The sequence below is a fragment of the Drosophila sechellia genome, chromosome 3R (assembly GCF_004382195.2).
Source record: "Drosophila sechellia strain sech25 chromosome 3R, ASM438219v1, whole genome shotgun sequence".
Taxonomy (NCBI): domain Eukaryota; kingdom Metazoa; phylum Arthropoda; class Insecta; order Diptera; family Drosophilidae; genus Drosophila; species Drosophila sechellia.
Window position 1 is genome coordinate 4,424,791 of NC_045952.1, and position 18,514 is coordinate 4,443,304.

The following is an 18,514-nucleotide window of genomic DNA, read 5'->3' on the forward strand; positions in this document are numbered from 1 at the left end:
AGTTATTGGGGAATTAAATGAGAAAAAATTTAAAAATTGTTCAAAAGTGTTGGATCTCAGTATAAATATGTCTATAATGGTGAGCTGGTTTGAAGAAACAAAGCCAGTCAACTGTTTAAAACTTAACCATTCGAAGTATAAATATTTGAAATATTATTAATAATATTGAGCAGCAATATTTAAAAATTATCCTGTTCTTCATCACTGTGAAAACTAAATCTGTGAATCGGGGAAAACTTCTTAAAGGCGTAGTTAACATTTGTCCTACTATGGACCTAAAAAAGGTCATGATTTCATCATTGTAATGGGTTACTTTGTAGCTGCTTGGTGGATTTAATCAAAAAACAAAAAACGGCGCTTGTTCAGTAAACTTATATATTTGAACTCAACGTGAAAAGAAGCAATTCAATTTTGATTGATTGATTAACTAGTAAGCCAAAAATAGGTAGAGAATAAAAACGAGCAGCAGCACCACAACGAGCGACCTTCCTACTCTGTGCAGTCAGGAGCGAAGATCCGTGAGGGGGACGTACATTACGCCCATGAGACGCGTCATCTCCACCTTCCCATTGGCGTCCTTGTCGTACTGTAAAAAAGAGATTCATATTATTCCAGCAGCCATACGAATCAGCATCTGCTCACCTGTTGCATGTACTGAGACCCGCCGTCGGGACCGACTGGAACTATCAGGCGCCCGCCGTTGGCCAGTTGGTTGATGAGTTCGGTGGGCGTGTCGGGAGCAGCTGCTCCTACATGGATTGCATTATACGGGGCGTTCGGGGGATATCCCTTGCGGCCGTCACCCTCGACGATTAGCAACTGGCCGGAGTCCAGCATGCTACGGTCGTCGGTGTTTAAGTTGGCCTTGCTCAGCCGCACCAGCTCTGCCTGGTGCTCTATGCCCACGATCCGGGTGTCCGCATCAACACCCTTAGCCTTGATGTAACGATAAAAGCAGGCTGTGAGGTAGCCAGATCCAGAGCCTACGTCCAGTATGCGTGCACCGGGCTTCAATTGGTCGCGTAGGTACTCCAAGGCGAAGGCATGCTGGGAAAGAAAAACGTATTAATTTCCAGTCCAACAAGACACTTTACTTTGAGAAATTATAAGAATATGATTTGAAGAGACTGCGGGAATGAAGAACTAGTCTTCAAATGATGAGCCATTAATATGTTTTTAGTATAAGACCTATGAGAGGATTAAAAAAAGCCATTTCTTTATGCTTCCTCCTAAAAGCACCATGAGTGTGGGCATTGGCTCCCACAGCAAATTTTTTTTTAATGCCCTGGCTAGGAGTTGAGTTACCATGTGAGGAGCACTGATGGTGACACCTCCTCCAATGGGTTGCGGGGCGTCCATGTAGGGGTTGCGCGGAGAGTAGTGCTTGCGGTCGGTTTCCTTCATCGCCTGGGCTACCGCATCACTTGCAATGACGCCGTGATCTTGGGGATACGGTTCTATTATTAACTCGGCCCATTAAACGGCGCGAATTCAAGGGCTCACCCTTCAGTTGGCGTATGAGGTCTTCATTATTGGCTCCCACGGATCGCCACGCCATGCTGAAGGCGCGGAGGAAGAAGCCCAGTTTAAAAATTCCCACAACAAGATTCTATTTTTCCACCGTCTTGTTGTCTTATTTTGTTTAGTTTGCTATAATATTTTACCAGAGGTGGCAAGCCAACGATAACACTGGCAAGCAGTCGATACATTCAAGCAGTACTCAGACATCAACTGAGTGTTTTTTCGTATATTTGCATCTAATATGTTTAACTCCTCTGTTGAATTAATATTCAAATAATATCTGTTGAATATATATAATATCGATTGTTGCAACTGCTTTTGAAATGGTCAAAGCAACTAGTTTTAGAATCCTTTAAGGGCTACAAATCACCGCGGAAACTTGTCCTGCAATTGGCGTTGTTTATTGAGAAGGCACTACTATTGACGTATTCACATGCGTAGGGTCACCTTATCCTGAGGAGCTCCAAGGGATCAGCAGTGACGTGCAAACTAAACGTAGGTGTGTATTGTTTCACCTGTCAGGCTAGCTTTTCGCGAACCAAAGTTGAACGCCACTACGACGATAATTCGGACTCGCGATTGACTCCGGATTGAGTGAGAAATTTAGGTAAGCTTTACACAATAATTTACTATTTTATAATTCAATTGAATAATATATGCTAGCACCAGTGGTTGACGGCCGTTGAAAACAATTGTAGCAGTCGACGCCTTCGGACTGTCCAAGGAATCTACGGGAGTCAAGGGAGGTTGCCCTGGAGACTCCTAATCCGAAAAACGTGGCCCTACCTGCGCTCAGCTTATTCTGCGACGACGACTAAGTTCCCAAAATATTGATGAATTTTAACGGCGAGACAAACTGGTTCCACGAAATATTTACTTTCCGGCCTTCCAGGGAAAATTGTGATAAAATAAATACCTTTACATGAAACTAATCTTTTGAACTCACTGTTTATAATTTTCAAACAGAGATATATAATTTCAAATTGCCTTGGCTGTGTCCTGCTGGCTCGTCGGTATGGCTGCGATTGAGCTACGAATTCCATTTAATCATGGTCCCTGCCATATTCCTAATCCTTTCCCGACTTGGGACAAAACATTGGACAAAATCCAGGCCATTTAAGAGTAATCCCAAGCGAACCGGAATAATTCAAACGGCCAGATCCGCCACGGCCGGATTCCCAAAGAGGGCCGCCACACAAAATTATCGCTTTACCTATCGATAAGGTACTCGACTCCAAATGCAACAAATGTGCGTGTAAAATCAGATTAGAGGACACCCTCTAACAACACGAAAATCGTAAATTTTTATCGATATTACGCTCATTCTACAGTACTTGGTAGACGAATAGTACTTAGTGCACTTAGAAAATCGTTAAAAAGACTCTCTATATTGCAGGCAATTTAAATTAAGCGCTTGAATTTTAGTATGACCTTGTGCTGTATCGTTTGTCGATATGATAACAGCGGTTTCTCTGGCTATCGGGCAATCGAACCGTGCGATCCTGGCCCTATTTTTAATATGTAAACAAGATGTCCAATGTAGGGAAAATAAAGATAAGGGCCATTGCGGATCTGCAGGCCACAGTAAGACTAAATGAACCGGACCCACCGCCCACTACCGGGAACAGAACGCCGGACAAGAAAAGAGCGGGAAGAACTCGTGCCGCTTCCACGACAAAAAAGGTCCGGCCAAAGACGGAAGCATGTCCAATCATAGCCAGCACTGCGTTCAAGCGTTCCAGCAAGAAGACTCCGCTGCCAGGACAAATGCGCATCGACAGCTTTTTTACAAGTGCCGTCAAGAACTACAAAGTCAGCATGGTGCCCAGTTCCTCCTGCAAGAAGTTGGATCCTCCGTTGGACAAGCGGAAGGGATCTTCCAGGGGACGCAAGCGCCTCTTCGAGGAGTCTACAACCACCTCCTCCGCATCCACGGACAAGCTGGATGCAAAGCCGTCAGAGAAGCGAGTGCAGCCTAGTCGCCGTGCGAAAGGCAAGGAAAACGCTAGCCTCTCCGAAGTGGACGTAATTGACCTGTGCTCCGAGGACGAGCAGACCATAAAAAGAAAGCCTTCCGTGGTAGCCTCTCCCTGTAAAAGCAGCAGCGCTGTCCAAGCAACCAAGCTTAGAAGTCCAGAGACTTCCATGTCACAAGCCCAGCTAAGCGATCCCCAAACAGGTCCCAGCCTAGACATACTGGAAATCTCCCCGGGTCCCAACAAATCCCCAGCGAATAACTCTTCTCGGTCATCGACGGCTACAATCACTAAGGAAAGACCGCTAGCCAAACACTCTACAAAAGGAACTGGACGCAAACAAAGAAAACCAAAGCCTTGTCCGCCCTATAAAGTCGTGGAGGGTACATCCTTCTGCGTCGACGGTTTTCAGTTTGGGGAAATAGAGGGAGTCACACATTACTTTCTCACCCACTTTCATGCGGATCACTACATCGGCCTGACTAAAAAGTTCTGCCATCCCCTCTACGTGAGTCCTACTACCGCGCGCCTGGTGCGAACGTTTATCAAACTCGATGAAACGCACATTCACGAGATTGATGTGGACCAGACCCTGGACGTAGATGGCGTCCAAGTAACCGCCTTAGAAGCTAACCAGTAAGTGCAGTCGCTATTCTTTTGGTAGCTTACCAAACTGCTATTTCTTACCTTTCAGCTGTCCTGGAGCACTCATGTTCTTCTTCAAACTGAGCTCTGGCGAATGCATACTGCACACCGGGGATTTCCGAGCTAGCGCGGACATGGAATCCCTACCAATCTTCTGGAACCATTCAAACATCGATCTGCTCTATCTGGATACAACGTATATGAACAAAAACTACGACTTCTGCCACCAAAGCGAGAGCGTTGACCGAGCCGTGGAACTGGTGCGCGCCTTCTTAGAGAAAAATGCAGCCAAACGAATCCTTATCGTCTGCGGCTCCTACGTGATAGGAAAGGAGAAGATATGGTTGGCCTTAGCGAAGGAGTTTACCATGAAGGTGTGGACAGAAAGCAATCGCAGCAACGCAGTAAGATGCCTGAATTGGCCGGATCTAGACTCCGTGCTAACAGAAGATCGCCGCGGAGCCAACTTGCACGTCATTGCAATGGGGAAAATCAGCTATCCGGTAAAATATATATATAAAATATATCCATTTTTTTAGCTAAGAATATTATTTTGTTTCAGAACCTGGTCGATTACTTTACTGAATTCGAGGACCAATATGACATGTTGCTGGGCATAAGGCCCAGTGGATGGGAAAAGAACTCCAAGCCTTCGTACGGCAAGCGAATTAGCACGATCGGCATTGAGTACTCGGAACACTCCAGCTACAAGGAGTTGGAGCGCTTCGTACGCTTCCTCAAGCCAAAGCGAGTCATAAGCACCGTTCCCGTGGGCCGCGATCTCTTTGTCACTGGAGAGGTGCCCATACGGTGGTACAAGTACGAAGGTCGGGCATCTATGCTGAGTACTGGGTTTCAGCCATCGATATCCACTTTCCTAGCTACGCCGAAACGCGCTTTTGCAAAATTCAGTTCAGATATTGAAATGTTCTTGAGCCCCGTGGATGAGAATGGTTCCAAAGGGAGTGAAGATAGGAAAGACGATGACCGGGAATCCGTGGTGCCAACGAATCATGTAACTATTATATCCGGCACTTCGGAAGAGGGTTTTCAAAATGATTCCGAGATACCAGTTAAAAACGAGCCCCTGGCATCGGACACGTCACCGAATTCTGAAATAGGTGCTCAACTCAATGCGATGGAATCCAAAATTCCATATGTTGAAATAGACATTAAAAACGAAACTATCGCACCTGCCGCCGTCCTAGTACCTTGTGTCCCAACGGAGGATACATTTCCAAGTACGGATTGCAATGTTATTGGTGTCCAGAAAGACCAGGCAGTCGTGGTTAGTAGACTGACATCCGATGCATCAGACGATTGGCTCCTATAGTGATTAAATTTCGGATAAAAAAGTCCTTAGGATTTAAGTACGGCTGCTAGTAGTTTTAAGATATTTTGTTATTAAATAATAAGGTATATACGTACTTATGTTCGAAAAGAGCTTTAGTTTCTGTTCAACTGTTATAATAATGTATTAATTTCTTTTATATAAGGCTTGCCCTTTACATACAATTTTAAATACTTTACATATGTATTTTGGTTGATATATATATATTCCCACACTATTTAGATGCGAACCGTACATAATGAAATAAATTAAGTTTTAGTTTGGAGAAGGAAACCATTAAATATGTGCTAATCCTAATAACAATGGGCGTCCTTAACTCAAGTGCTAACGAATGTAAATGAGCTTTGTATTTTTCACCTATATGCTTTATGATTTCATTTAAATAATAAAGAAATGTGTAAACCACTTGAGCCGAGTGCTTTGAAAGGATCTCCTTCTGATTTCCTCATACTTTATGCGAAAACAATTGACTATATAAGCACTTGACAAACATAAGATATTTCCTAAATATATAACCATAAGTCATCCCATAAACTAGTAATAAAAGTAATTAGTTATACAAGTAGAATATGACATTTGAGTTTTTTGGCGAGAGAAACTAACATACATATACAACAAAATACATTTCTAGGCTCCGTGCTCCGTGATAGCAGCCGTTTACGATTTGGAAATATACTAAACAACAACTAAGCGCATATTCATGATGAAAAAGATGAGTCGGTAGTAACCGGCTGCTCGATTTGATTTTTGGTGGGGTCGGCTGGGGCTGCTCCATGGTCATTTAGCTTAAAATGAACAGATGATAGTAAGACAATGCGACGAAGTACAAATGAATCGGCAACTTACCACCAAGAGAAGAAAGGGCTCTTATTTTGGAAGCGCTGCGTAAAAGAAAAGAAACGACTGCCGCTTGATCTGAAATATTAGGAAACATTATTGGCCTCCTATAATCCAGAGTCATGCGAATATAATACTTACCGCTCGACAATCACCGCTGGCATCTGGACCAGTTGCACCGGCGACTTGCCATCCCTCAGTGCCTGGGTGAGATTTAGAATCTGGCCCCGCATCACCGACATCTGGCGCTCGAAGAGACGCTTGTCAAAGCCGCGATCCTGCTGGAAGAGGTACAACAACTCCGTGCAGATTTCCTCTACAAAATTCATATCTGATAACTGCGGCAACACCTGCTCCTTGATTTCCTCGCTAAACGGAATTTTCGCCTGTGGCAGCCAGGCCCAATGGTAGGGATAAGCTCGCCAAGAGTCCGGATGCTTAAAGGGAAAAGCGAGGCCATTGTCGATGGCAGCGATCCGAATGAAGGCCGAGTTCACCACATTCCAATCGGGTTCCGACGTAGGGGGGGATCTCGACGAGGGCTCATCTTCGCTGCTGGTCAGACTGCTGCTATCCTGCTGTGCATTGGTGGCTGCTCCACCCCCCATGTGGTTTGAAGGGCGACCATCTGCCGTCGGTTTCGGGCTAGCCTGCGGCGGCTCATTTAGATCAACGATTTTTGAAGCCCCCAACGCATTGGGCAATTTGGGTGTCACAACTCCGTGCATAGTTCTGCCGCCAGTGCCTCCCACCTGGGTCGTGATCTTAGGGGCCACGTACTTAATCAGCCAGTTGTCGTTGCCACGGTCCGTGTTGCGTATGATATAATCGAGGACGACGAGGCGCTCGAACTGCAGTTGAAACGACTTAGCTACTGAAGGCGGCAAGGGTTCGCTGTCAAAGCGTCGCAGCCAGTAGTCCGCATCCTTGTAGCCCTCCACGAAGAGCTGAAAGGAGCCAGTCTGCAAGGAATTTTAACTTGGTTAATACCCAATCGGTTTGCTTTTCGAGTAGAGTTCACCTTTAGAGGAAGGCTCATTCGGTTGAAGTGAGCCGACGGATAGTGCTCCTTGATGCGCTTCTTCAGCTTGGCCTTCTGTCGATCAATGCGGGCGTAGTTAAAGCTCTCGGCCACCAATCTGACCACTCGCGTCTTTGGAACCACATTTAGATTGAGTTTTCGATCAACCAAGCTGGCTCCTGATTCGGAGAGGTACCTAAGAAATATGAAAACCATTTTAAAAATTTGTTTTACACATTTATATCAATAAATGAAATAAGTTACTCCATTGGATTTTGATGAATGGTGACAATTTGTATTATCTTACCCCTGATTGGGAATCAAGCAAGCTCGGCCAAAACAACACGGGCAGCACAGCTTATGCATCCATTTCGTCCACTTCGGATTCAGTCTGCCATAGGGTTCCTCGTCCTTTGGCTTAAATACGGCCAGGCATTGCTGGGGGAAAGCATAAGAAATGTCATAAATAATACGGGTAATCCACTACAATATTTTGAAATTGTTTCAGGAAAAAACCAAAAGTTTTGCAAAAGCCTTATAGTTGCAGTACTTCCCCGATTACCTGATCTTATTTATCTATGCGCGGAAAAGTAAAAAATCGACGAAGTTAGGCCCAGAACTGGACGACCTAACTTTCACCTTATGCGCAAGCACGGCTAGAAGATCGCCGCCCCGATTCCCTACTTACATGGGAGGCATCCTTGACGAAGTAGGAACCACTGCTACCCTGGTAAATGCGCTCGGGCAGCACACCATTCTCGATGGCCCCCTCCGCCTTCGCCACGATCTCCGAGAAAAGCGGGTCATCTGTAAGATTCAAAGATTATAATTAAAAATAGGCATTAGCACTAGGGCTTAAAATTACTAAAGAAGTTTGTGCGCAGAACAAAGATTCGCATTCCTCAAGCGGCGGGTAAATAACTGGACTGTTGTTCGTCACTCATTCAAATTTAACGAATTTGCTATAGAATTATGGTTTTATTTATTAACACACCAACAGAGACGCGATTAAAACTGAAATGACGTGCCAGCTGTTGGATAAAAATAATTACAGAAAACATGCACGAAAACGCTTATAAGACTGCGATGAAGTTGAAGAAACCACACTAGACTTTACTTTATATCAAGGAATGGCATGGTACTGTAGACTACCCCAATCCTCTCGACGCTACCTATGAAATCAAAGTTGTCATTGAAATCGCCCTGCAAGTCCTGGCAAATGGTGAACACTTGCGGTATGAAGTTTTCGCGACTGCTGCTCGACAAGCGCGACATGGAGGCACTGGTAAATTAAGTGCGCCGGCAGTCAAGAGGTTTCGAGTCGGCTGGCAGTTGATAAAGGAGAACCAGGTCACAATTAGCATAGCCAAAGCGTTTCGATAAGGGCCAACCCCTTGCCACCACTTACAGAGGTTCCTCAGCGGGCAGTTGGCACAATTGCAGCGCGGAGCCGCGATTTGAACGGTTACTGTGTCTTTGGAGTCACGCGCCATCGACGGTGAGTTCACCAGAAAGGGCGGATCGCCCTCCTTGTCCGACTGCGTCTCAAGAAAGTCCTTCTCCCGCGGGCACTTGTGTTCGCAACAGATGCAGGCGTAGTCGGCGGAGGCGGAGGGCACCGAGGAGCTGCTCTCCAGCGCATCCTTGCTAGTCGTGGGCTGCTCATCGTCTCTTGGTTCGCCTGGCTCTTCGTACTTGGCTGCTATAGCGTTCGGCAACGGCACCTGGCTAAGAAACGACTTTATGTTGGTTTTCGGCATGGGGCTATGTCCAATTGGCGACAGTTGCCAAAGGAACAAGTTCCATTTTTGAAGAGCCTTCCTCGAAGTTCTTTAGATGCTTCCCAACTGACTTCCAACCCGACCACGGCGACATCCAAGTACACCAAGATTTACAACACACAATTTTGTGCTCAATTTCGAGAAAAACCAATACTTGTAAAAATCATACAATTGTAAAAAATACTTTGAAATGTGGGGCTATGACTATAGAATTAACAGAGAAAGGACGAGCGAAATATGGCCATCTATCTAGTGATATTCAGCACTGACTAAATCGATTGCAAAAAGAACAGACAAATTATAAATCGCTTTCGGAAGCCATTTCGAAATGCAACGAAAACAAATCGGAGGGTATTACTCATCATGTTCAAAGGCAGCAGAGCTGAGCGAATCACCTGAGTCACAAAGGTCACCGAGATGGAGATGAGTACTCATTTGGCAGTGTATATCACTCCCACAACACTCTACATATATCTATAAAAGGGAGCTTAATTCCCTGCACAACTATCAATTGAATAATATTTGAGTAAGCACTTTTGTAATTTACGGACTAACCAATTGAAATGTTGTTATTCTTATTGCTGTATTGAATCATATACATAAGTATCTTTTATCTTAGCAAGGGAAAACAAAAGCACTTTGTATTAGTTTTTATGAAATCCCATGTAAATAATCTTTTAAGCGGACGGAAATGCTTGGGTTGACCAGGGTGCTTTTGTTGACTTAGAATTTAAAACGTATAGCAGCTAGGAATCTCGTCCGTATCATATGCTTTTAGGGTTCTTCTATTTATGAGTCACTTGTGTTCGTTTGGACGGACATTTTGTCTAGTTTATATTCACGTTTAGTTTATATTCAAGTATTTTAGAGATGCGAAAGAGCTAGTTTCCAGCTACAGATCCTCCCCGTATAAAATATATTAGATGAAGTTGAATGAATAGCATCGAGGCCATAAATAATCTGTTTTAAGCTTGCGCTGCTTGTTGAGATAGAACCACCATATGTGGCCGTAGAAGTGATAAGCACATCATGAGTAAAGGTCCAAAGCAAACAAGGGAGCAATGTGGTCTGGGTGTGGTAGGAACGTAATGCGACTTGTACGACTTCATTGGGCCGCTGCGCACTCACCGCCAAATGTGTTCGACACAAACTCCACATGATCGTGCCCGCGTCCTAGTCCGCCCAACAGCTCGCTGATGCGACTTCCGTGACTGGCACTGCCTCCCCCCAGGAGCGGCTGTGACTCCCGGTTGTCGCTGCCGGCGTCCGTGGACATGCCCTCGAAGTCGATTTCTGGCACCAGGCAGATGTCGTCGGCCTCGTCATGCGGATGACGGGCGAGGGCAGTGTGCGAAGTGGTTTTCAGCGGAGATGTCGATGCAGATGTGGCTACCTTCGCGGGTGCGATGTGACTAATGATCGGTGGCTGTTTGCTGCTGCTGTCGATGCTCTCCTCGGCGCGACCTTTGAGTCTCTGGCTGCGCGGGTTTGAGCTTCTCTTCAGCAGCACAGCCTCCTCGCCATCTTCGTCGTCGGTCTGTTCGTCGTGAAGCATGACCAAGTTATCCAGTTGCGGTTTCTGAACAGCATCGCCGCCGGCACTCTCCTCGCCTGCCGGCAGCCCGTTGGTGTGGTTCCTCTCCTCTTGCGCCTCTTCCTCGTCATCCTCGTCGTCCACCGACAGTAGCATGGGTTCCCGACCCTTTCTGCCTCTTCTCCTAGTCTTGCGTTTGCCCATGCCAACGGTGTTGATCTAAGGAAAAAGTCAGTTCAAATGGCCATATTACAGAAGGTGAGGTTGAGAACGGAGTGCACTCACTCACCTCAACTTTGGTTGTCAACTGGTTGCTAGTCGACTCGAAGCCATTTAGAAGCGGCGACAGTTGGCTTCTGGGCGGAGGTTGGTCCTTGGCAAAGTCCCCGATGAGATCCACCTCGTCCTCGAGCTGGAGCAGCGGGGGATCCGCCTGATCCCGAGAGCCGCTCATGTTCGCAGGTGTCAGGCACGTGGGTGATTGGGCGTGGGTCGGCAGGGTGTGCTGAAGGAGTGGGAGGTGCCGTTGCCCCGGATCCGCAGCAGACGCAACAACAAAGGCCCGCGCTGTGCTGCAGCTTCTTCTTGCGCTTCTATCGCTGACTTTTTGGGCGTCGCTTGGCTATCTGTTATCTGCTGCTCCGCTCTTCCTCCGCTCGCATATTCCCGCACAATATGCTTATATTATTCGGGCTGCAAGTTGATTACATTACTGGTTAATTGCTTCAATTTTATGCTTCTATTTCGTTTTGGCAATTATCGATTTTTGGCTTAGAACCCCAGCTTCTGTCGCAGTTGTATTTTAGAAACGGATCTTGGGACGCGAAGGATCTCAAACACCTTCGAAATTGGGACTCACCATGCACTCCTCAAATGTAACAAGTGAATTACGCGTTCGATTTAATTTTCGCCAAGAACACGAAGCGAAAAATGGTTGACAAACCAAACAGCTGACGAGTAGAATTCGCGGGGCTGCCCACTTGCTGGTTCTGCACTCGCCGAGTGGCAGCCTCGCACTTGAGAGCGCTGAGCGGAAATATTTAAAATTGGGGCGTACTAAAATATCATGATAAAATAGAAAGAATTCGGCATTGATTTATCAATTAAAGGATAGCTTACAAGACTATGCTTGAAAGTAAGTTTTGTTCTCTAAGTTCTATATTTTATGAATTTTCTAAATAACTCTTAAATGCCAGAAAGGTTAGAAAAAATTGGGAAAGTAGAACTATTGATTTCTTATTTTGTGATAAGAAAAAAGGAAACATTCTTAGCTCCACTTTAGTCCATTTTAATAATGTTGATACTAAAAAGGCATTTCTGGGTGTTATTTATATGTATTTTAAAACAAGGTGGGATCATACGTCAGATAATTATGAAATTGACGTTTAAGATAGATCAACAATAATTCCTAAAATCTCTTCTTCATCGAGTGTCAGTAAGTGCTGTTTCCATAATGTTTTCAAATCTACTTTATTCTTAACATTTTATGGATGGTGCGTACGCAATAAGTATCTAGCTAAGCAGGGCACTCCTTCGCAGCTTTGTGATCCAATCCAGCGCTTTTCCCAGCTGCCGCTGCAGATTAGTGCTCTCGGCGACCAGCTCTATGCAGTCCTTGAACTTGGTCACAGCATTACGCAAGCTCATCGGTGGCAGTACCCTGGGAAGAGGAGTAAATCAGTTATCAGAGTGACCCACATACACACAGGCGTTATCAGTGCTCACGAGAACCAGTGCAGGGGCTCCACGAAGCCCTTGGACTTGTCAACCGAAAGTCGCTCGATGCAGACGCCATCCGTGGAGTCCACGACCCGGCAGAGGGCGTTGAACTCGGCACTGTTCTCCGTGGGAATCTGGGCCGTGGACACGGACTGGCTGCCTCCATGCTGAAATCTAGTGCGAGCCAGGAGAATCGCTCCACTGGCGTTGCATCGCTCCAAATTTATCCGACACTGGGTGTGCTCCTCGACGAGGTGGAACATGTCCAGGTACAAGTCATCCAGTAGCTGGCCCGCGGCCTCCTTTTCGCAGTTTCGAATGCTCATTGCGTGCTGAGTAATAACTTTATTTATTTATTATTATTATTTCGGTCCGACGGAGATTTTTCAATCATATGATTGCACCAACAGCCCTGACTTATCGCTGATATGCGCCGAGTTGGCACTACCGTCGATAACAAATGTTATCGCCAGCCCTATTCTGATTTGCAAACTAACAACCGACCGAATTGAATCAGAACGAAAAGAAACGGCTGAAAAATGTTTGCTTTTTCCGCGTGCATACGTGTTTTACGCAATGAATTGTAATTACTGCCGCCACAAACACGGTCATGCCCAATTAACAGGTAAACGGTCAAGCTGCACACTCTCGGGGAATCCGACTAACGAAAAGGGCAAACAGCTGTTGTTGTTTTCTTGCGCATTAGTTTTCGGAGAGGGGTGAGGTGAAGGGGCTGGCTTCGCAGTTTGTTTTACGATGCTGTCGCGAGATTAGAGAAAGTTTTTAAAAAGCCCTGCCATTAGCATTCGGCAGCATTAGCAATCGGGAAGCAGTCAAGTTGAAACCACGTCGAGATTAACGCCACCAGACCAGCAACAAGTGGATGCCCCAAGTGCAAACAGTTCCAAAGTCAACTTTAATATACCCAAATCCCAGGAGATCGCATCGGATCGGGTGATAATGCCCGATAGTTGTACGGCGGACCTACGAAGTCGCCGCCGCGAAAATCCAATCGACCGCAACGGCAATATCGGCGGCACAGCCAAGGAGCAGGTGCGCGTCAGCTAGCTAATAGTGTTTATGACGCCTGGCTTGTTAAATCCATCGTGTGCATATGGCATCGGCATCCTATACTATATAGCCGCGTACTATACTATACATATGCACATACATCCATTCGTATCTGGGCATACGTAACCGCGTTTGATGACAAACATTGACGAAAAGCGTGGCCAAGTGTGCACTGAAAGAAAAGCGAATGCTATGATTAGTTCTAAGAACCTGCTTACCTATAAAAATATTTATCAACATTTTAGTTTTAGTGTGAGCGAATGCTGGCACAATCGCAAAAATTATTTGGAACATTTTTATCTCAATTTGTACCTCTCGTATGGGGCCTAATTTTTTTCAGTATTTGTATCTAATCGCGAAAATCGTAGGTTTCACACCGTGCCCGTGCCACCGCTTCAGTAAGGGGGTTTTGCCTGCCTATTCCGGTATACTCTCTAAAAGCCTCAGCTTTTCCATTAATAGACTTCCCAATCCGCGACTGATAGGTACATATATGAAATAACAAAGTTAGATAGACCTTCTTTTCGAACTATCCCACACCTGAAGTAGTAATGCACTTTATACATACATAAGTAATGACTCGTCGTTTGCTTATCTCTTCAATTATTTAGGCGACAAGCAGCAGGCCTAAGCTGACAACCGAATATTCCCATCGGACTAACGAAATGACTGCGAGCAAGGAAGGTCAAGAATCGAGGCGAACCCTCAGCGAGAGTTCCGCAGAGGACGTCGGGCACACAGGATCGAGGACCAGGACCAACGACGACGAAATGTGGCGCAATGAACTTGCTATGAACGCGGACAGCAGCGCCGCTCAGCCAGAAAAGCGAGAGGAACGAAGTCCCAGTACAGGAAACTCCAATACGAGGTTCAGCGATGCCGTAGATGTTGTTCTTCGCGTTCTCCTCGTCATTACCTTCATGTGAGTGTTTCGTGCTACATTCCAAATGCTGACAAAGTCCATCACTGATACATGACTCATCTCTACAGCAAGCTGGAGACGATGACAGCTTTTAAGCGGGAAATTCACGAGGAAGAGCTGTGGCTATACAAGAACCCAAGGCGACCGGACATCGTCAGGGGCGGGGAGCTGCTTTTCTGGGTGATAGTGGCACCCTTTCTGGTCACTATCGCCTTCTACTGGTACACAAGAGACAAGCGGGACTTTAGAGCCGCCAGCTGGGCCTGGACACTGGCCCTGTGCATGAACGGCATCCCGACGAGCGTACTGAAGATAACAGTGGGGCGGCCCAGGCCCGACTTCTTTTACCGCTGCTTTCCTGATGGCGTGATGGTACTTAACACAACGTCAAGTGGCTTGGACACCTCCATCCTGGATTTCAATTGCACAGGGCTTCCGGGCGACATAAACGAAGGCCGCAAGAGCTTCCCCAGCGGTCACTCGTCGTGTAAGTTGAATGTTGGAATCCAGTTCTCAATGCCCGCTAACCATTTAAGTATGCCTTTTCTAGTCGCCTTTGCGAGTTTCAGTTTCATTGCCTATTACATTGGCTCCAAGCTGCACGCTTTCGATAGCCGGGGACGCGGCCACACCTGGCGGCTCTGCATTGCAGTGATACCTCTGTTCATCGCACTGCTGGTTGCAGTAAGTCGCACCTGCGACTACCACCACCACTGGCAGGATGTGACCATCGGCGGGCTGATTGGCCTACTTGCAGGCTATATAAGCTACACACAATACTATCCCTCCATCTTCAGCCCTAATGCCGGCATACCATTGGTCAGGTGGCCCAGCAGAGAGGGAAGCCAGTACAAGCGACTGTCAGGAAAGGACGACAATGGCAGTCGTGGTGGCGGAGATGCGGTGCGGAGACCCCTCCTCGTTGGCAAGGAGGAGTCCAAATGGTACTAAAAGCTTTACGTAATATTACTGTTAGTGTTGCTTTCCCGTTTAAGTTTTTTAAGCATATCCAGACATCGCTGAATTTCCGATTTACAAATGTGCTGCTGGCTTACCTCGTATTAGGGTTTGGTAGTAGGGTAGGGTTTGTTAGTAGTTTCTCCAATAAAACTAAGCGCGTCAATTGCTAAACGTAAATTTATTGCTCATCTTTGGCAGCAACATCCAAATCTAATTTGCTACATCAAAGTGACCGAAACTAGCCTAAAGGACACGATATGCACACTCAGATTCAGGTCATGGAATTGAACGCCTGCAGCAGCACCTGTTTTTCGCGCTCCTTTTTCTTAACTACGTCGAGACTGCGTTGTCGCCACGTGCTCTTGCGCAGCTTGATAGGCCGGCTGCCCACATAGCGACCGTCCATCTCCTTCATGGCCCGTATAAAGTCGGCCGGTTCTCTGAAGCTCACGAAGCCAAATCCCTTGCTCTTGCCCGTGCGCTTGTCCCGCACCACACGGGCCCGCTGGAACGAGGGGAACTTGTTGAAGGTCCGTGTCAAAACCTCATCGTTGACGTCGTTTCCCAAGTCACCACAAAAAATGCGGAAGTCATCGTCGGGCCAGTCAGCCAGCGAAGTATCCTCCCACACGGTGCCGCCAGCGATACGCACCGTCTTGCGGTCCTTCTTCTTCCGCTCCGTTGTCTGGAAGGATTGGAGCGCCGATGATGCGCGCGCTGCCTTAATGGCCTCCTCTGCAATGGGATTGGGTCCAGACTTTTCCGCCTTGAGCTTCTTCAGCTTCTGCGTTACGTCAAAAGAGACGGCGTTGATGTCGATGGAGGGCGCGGCGGCCACGGTGGGCACGTGCACAGACTGCCGGCACTGATACAGTTTGGGGGCGCTGCTCAGGACTACGGGAGTGGCAGACATCGCCTTGGAAGAGCCACCTCCACTGCCCGTAGGCACGAAGGTGGACATAAAGGTGGGTGGAGGCGGCATCGGCGGCGGGGGTACGGTCAGACGCGATCCTCCATTGCCCTGGTGATGCTGCAGCTTGTGCTGCGAGTTGTGGTACGTATTGGCGGCTATGATCGGGCGCACCTGGTTGGGCACGAAGAGATTGCGGGCGGGAGGCTTCGAGATCTCCGCCTCGAAGCGTGAGAGCTCATCCTCGATGTTGCGACGCTTTGTACCCATTTTAAGTTGGTTTGGCTCTTTTAAAAAATCAAACCAAAACAACTTTTCACGCAAAAATGCTGCAGAAAACTCGGAGTACTAAACAAATATCGATTTCGTTCCCAATCGATTACACTATTTTTATTTCAAAGGCCTGTTTAGACATGGCCGCAGAATCAGGCTCTATTTGCAATTATATTACAAATAAAACAGTTATTTTAAGGAAATAATAATATTTAATAAATATGAAAATAAGAAAATAACTTCGACTTATTACATTTGATTACGATAAGCACCTTTCCGAACGGGCCTTGATAATTTCAGCGTTCAAGTGTTGACCGTTAAAATAGTAGACGATAGTGCAGTGTGACGGCTTCGCATTAGCTGGCAAATGCCTTATGTTAGTAGACTAGAATTGGTATTTCGGCGTCGCCGACACCAGCACTGACTAAACTTCAGAATTACTGTTTTCTTTTAGACGATCTGATAAATAATACTTGAATTCAAATCATAGGAAAAGCTCTAGCTGTGATAGAAAGTATCCTCAGCAAGCAAAATAAACGCAGAAGCAATATTCCACACACATACACAGTTAACGAAACAGCACAGGTATACCCACACAAGCGCACAAAAGTTGAGGGGCGACAGCAACAACAAAAAAGTGTGGAAAATCACAAAACCAATACATTTCTCCATTTATTTGAGAGCACTGGGCCCCAGGAAAATGCCAACCAAGGAGCGCCACATAGCCATGATGGGCTACCGATCAGTGGGTGAGTTTTCCCAGGAAATTCCGCCAGAAGCACAGCTGTTATTGCTGCTGGCACTGGTAATTGCGTAGTATTTCGACAACAGCAACAACTATGAACAATTGACCATAATAATTACGCTTCGCCCGCAGGCAAATCGTCGTTATGCATACAGTTCGTGGAGGGCCAGTTCGTGGACTCCTATGACCCCACCATCGAGAACAGTAAGTGCCACATCCCATTCCGTGCGGATTTCTTCGAAGCCAGGATGACTCCACGCTTCGATAGCAGTAGCAATGCGTAATGATCGGTAATTCCCATTCGCAGCCTTCACGAAGATCGAGCGTGTAAAGTCGCAAGACTACATCGTCAAGCTCATCGACACGGCGGGCCAGGACGAGTACAGCATATTCCCGGTGCAGTACAGCATGGATTACCACGGCTACGTCCTGGTGTACTCGATAACCAGCCAAAAGTCCTTTGAGGTGGTGAAGATCATATACGAAAAGCTGCTCGATGTGATGGGCAAGAAATAGTAGGCTTCTTCCCCGTGGGTTACGCTTGAGAGCTATGCTAACCTTTTTTGTCTTTCAGTGTACCTGTGGTGTTGGTCGGCAACAAGATCGATCTGCACCAGGAACGAACCGTTTCCACGGAGGAAGGCAAGAAGCTTGCCGAGTCCTGGCGAGCTGCATTTCTGGAAACGTCCGCCAAACAGAACGAAGCAAGTACCAAGACCAATCACACTAGCTGAATGCAACTAATCCACTTCCTTCGCAGTCCGTGGGAGATATATTCCATCAGCTACTGATCCTCATTGAAAACGAGAACGGCAATCCCCAGGAGAAGAGCAGTTGTCTTGTATCGTAGGGCGGCTGGGAAGCTAAAACTACGGCCGAACTGTTGGGAATACGGCAAATCGCTATGGCAATACGAAAATCGATTATCTCTTATCTACACAGTTGGGCCAGCGTGCATGGCGGGGCGGGCCGTACCCCTTGTGCGCAGCAGGAAAATCTAAAAACCTAATAGACCTAATAGTTGTAAGACCACACAACAAGTAACCAATATCAAGCGAACTGAATGCGTCCGCTAACGCTGCCCAGCAGGTTTTGTGGTTCGCGTTTAGCGCAACACAACAGGTTTAAGTTAGTACGTTTTTTTCACAACAACAATTCAGTTACAAATTTCATATACAAATTCTGCAAACCTTTAGTTTCAATTTAAATATAATTTTTCAAAATACTATTCAAGATTGTGTTTTTATG

At 46.5% G+C, this 18,514-nt stretch overlaps 7 protein-coding genes and 1 long non-coding RNA gene across 11 annotated transcripts; 4 read left to right on the forward strand and 4 right to left on the reverse strand.

Moving 5' to 3' along the window:
- Nucleotides 1–358: 358 nt before the first annotated feature.
- On the reverse strand, nucleotides 359–1,667 carry LOC6613961 (protein-L-isoaspartate(D-aspartate) O-methyltransferase). The gene is made up of 4 exons (XM_002038389.2): nucleotides 1,504–1,667; nucleotides 1,306–1,442; nucleotides 643–1,047; nucleotides 359–586 (listed from the first exon to the last, which is right to left on the reverse strand). Exons 1-4 carry the CDS (start codon nucleotides 1,556–1,558, stop codon nucleotides 503–505), a joined length of 681 nt encoding a protein of 226 aa, XP_002038425.1. The 5' UTR covers nucleotides 1,559–1,667; the 3' UTR covers nucleotides 359–502.
- Nucleotides 1,668–1,770: 103 nt separating this feature from the next.
- LOC116801612 lies at nucleotides 1,771–2,453 on the forward strand. The gene is made up of 2 exons (XR_004362123.1): nucleotides 1,771–2,128; nucleotides 2,185–2,453. It is a non-coding gene; the product is annotated as an uncharacterized LOC116801612 (long non-coding RNA).
- A 531-nt stretch (nucleotides 2,454–2,984) lies between these two features.
- LOC116801438 (DNA cross-link repair protein SNM1) lies at nucleotides 2,985–6,058 on the forward strand. Its single transcript, XM_032720970.1, has 3 exons — nucleotides 2,985–4,133; nucleotides 4,192–4,645; nucleotides 4,705–6,058. Exons 1-3 carry the CDS (start codon nucleotides 3,052–3,054, stop codon nucleotides 5,473–5,475), a joined length of 2,307 nt encoding a protein of 768 aa, XP_032576861.1. The 5' UTR covers nucleotides 2,985–3,051; the 3' UTR covers nucleotides 5,476–6,058.
- On the reverse strand, nucleotides 5,593–11,632 carry LOC6613962 (phosphatidylinositol 4-kinase type 2-alpha). Of its 2 annotated transcripts, XM_032720971.1 has the most exons (9): nucleotides 11,526–11,632; nucleotides 10,956–11,359; nucleotides 10,261–10,885; nucleotides 8,040–8,158; nucleotides 7,659–7,789; nucleotides 7,352–7,547; nucleotides 6,472–7,292; nucleotides 6,340–6,408; nucleotides 5,593–6,278 (listed from the first exon to the last, which is right to left on the reverse strand). In XM_032720971.1, exons 2-9 carry the CDS (start codon nucleotides 11,118–11,120, stop codon nucleotides 6,275–6,277), a joined length of 2,130 nt encoding a protein of 709 aa, XP_032576862.1. In that variant the 5' UTR covers nucleotides 11,121–11,359; nucleotides 11,526–11,632; the 3' UTR covers nucleotides 5,593–6,274. The 2 variants fall into 2 exon arrangements, with proteins under 2 accessions (XP_032576862.1, XP_002038426.2); XM_002038390.2 differs by lacking the exons at nucleotides 10,261–10,885; nucleotides 10,956–11,359; nucleotides 11,526–11,632 and adding an exon at nucleotides 8,760–10,224.
- A 348-nt stretch (nucleotides 11,633–11,980) lies between these two features.
- Nucleotides 11,981–12,832, reverse strand: LOC6613965. The gene is made up of 2 exons (XM_002038393.2): nucleotides 12,392–12,832; nucleotides 11,981–12,326 (listed from the first exon to the last, which is right to left on the reverse strand). The coding sequence occupies exons 1-2, from the start codon at nucleotides 12,709–12,711 to the stop codon at nucleotides 12,179–12,181; spliced, it is 468 nt and encodes a 155-aa protein (XP_002038429.1). The 5' UTR covers nucleotides 12,712–12,832; the 3' UTR covers nucleotides 11,981–12,178.
- A 40-nt stretch (nucleotides 12,833–12,872) lies between these two features.
- LOC6613966 (phospholipid phosphatase 5) lies at nucleotides 12,873–15,515 on the forward strand. 3 transcript variants are annotated; one of them, XM_032722392.1, is made up of 4 exons: nucleotides 12,873–13,010; nucleotides 14,068–14,378; nucleotides 14,447–14,865; nucleotides 14,929–15,515. In XM_032722392.1, exons 2-4 carry the CDS (start codon nucleotides 14,122–14,124, stop codon nucleotides 15,327–15,329), a joined length of 1,077 nt encoding a protein of 358 aa, XP_032578283.1. In that variant the 5' UTR covers nucleotides 12,873–13,010; nucleotides 14,068–14,121; the 3' UTR covers nucleotides 15,330–15,515. The 3 variants fall into 3 exon arrangements, with proteins under 3 accessions (XP_032578283.1, XP_002038430.1, XP_032578284.1); XM_002038394.2 differs by lacking the exon at nucleotides 12,873–13,010 and adding an exon at nucleotides 13,134–13,438; XM_032722393.1 differs by lacking the exon at nucleotides 12,873–13,010 and adding an exon at nucleotides 13,872–13,941.
- LOC6613967 (RNA-binding protein 42) lies at nucleotides 15,498–16,615 on the reverse strand. Its single transcript, XM_032722394.1, has one exon. The coding sequence runs from the start codon at nucleotides 16,516–16,518 to the stop codon at nucleotides 15,610–15,612; it is 909 nt and encodes a 302-aa protein (XP_032578285.1). The 5' UTR covers nucleotides 16,519–16,615; the 3' UTR covers nucleotides 15,498–15,609.
- Nucleotides 16,616–16,957: 342 nt separating this feature from the next.
- LOC6621850 (GTP-binding protein Rheb homolog) lies at nucleotides 16,958–18,494 on the forward strand. The gene is made up of 5 exons (XM_002045888.2): nucleotides 16,958–17,270; nucleotides 17,399–17,470; nucleotides 17,574–17,781; nucleotides 17,841–17,970; nucleotides 18,027–18,494. Exons 1-5 carry the CDS (start codon nucleotides 17,222–17,224, stop codon nucleotides 18,114–18,116), a joined length of 549 nt encoding a protein of 182 aa, XP_002045924.2. The 5' UTR covers nucleotides 16,958–17,221; the 3' UTR covers nucleotides 18,117–18,494.
- Nucleotides 18,495–18,514: the final 20 nt, after the last annotated feature.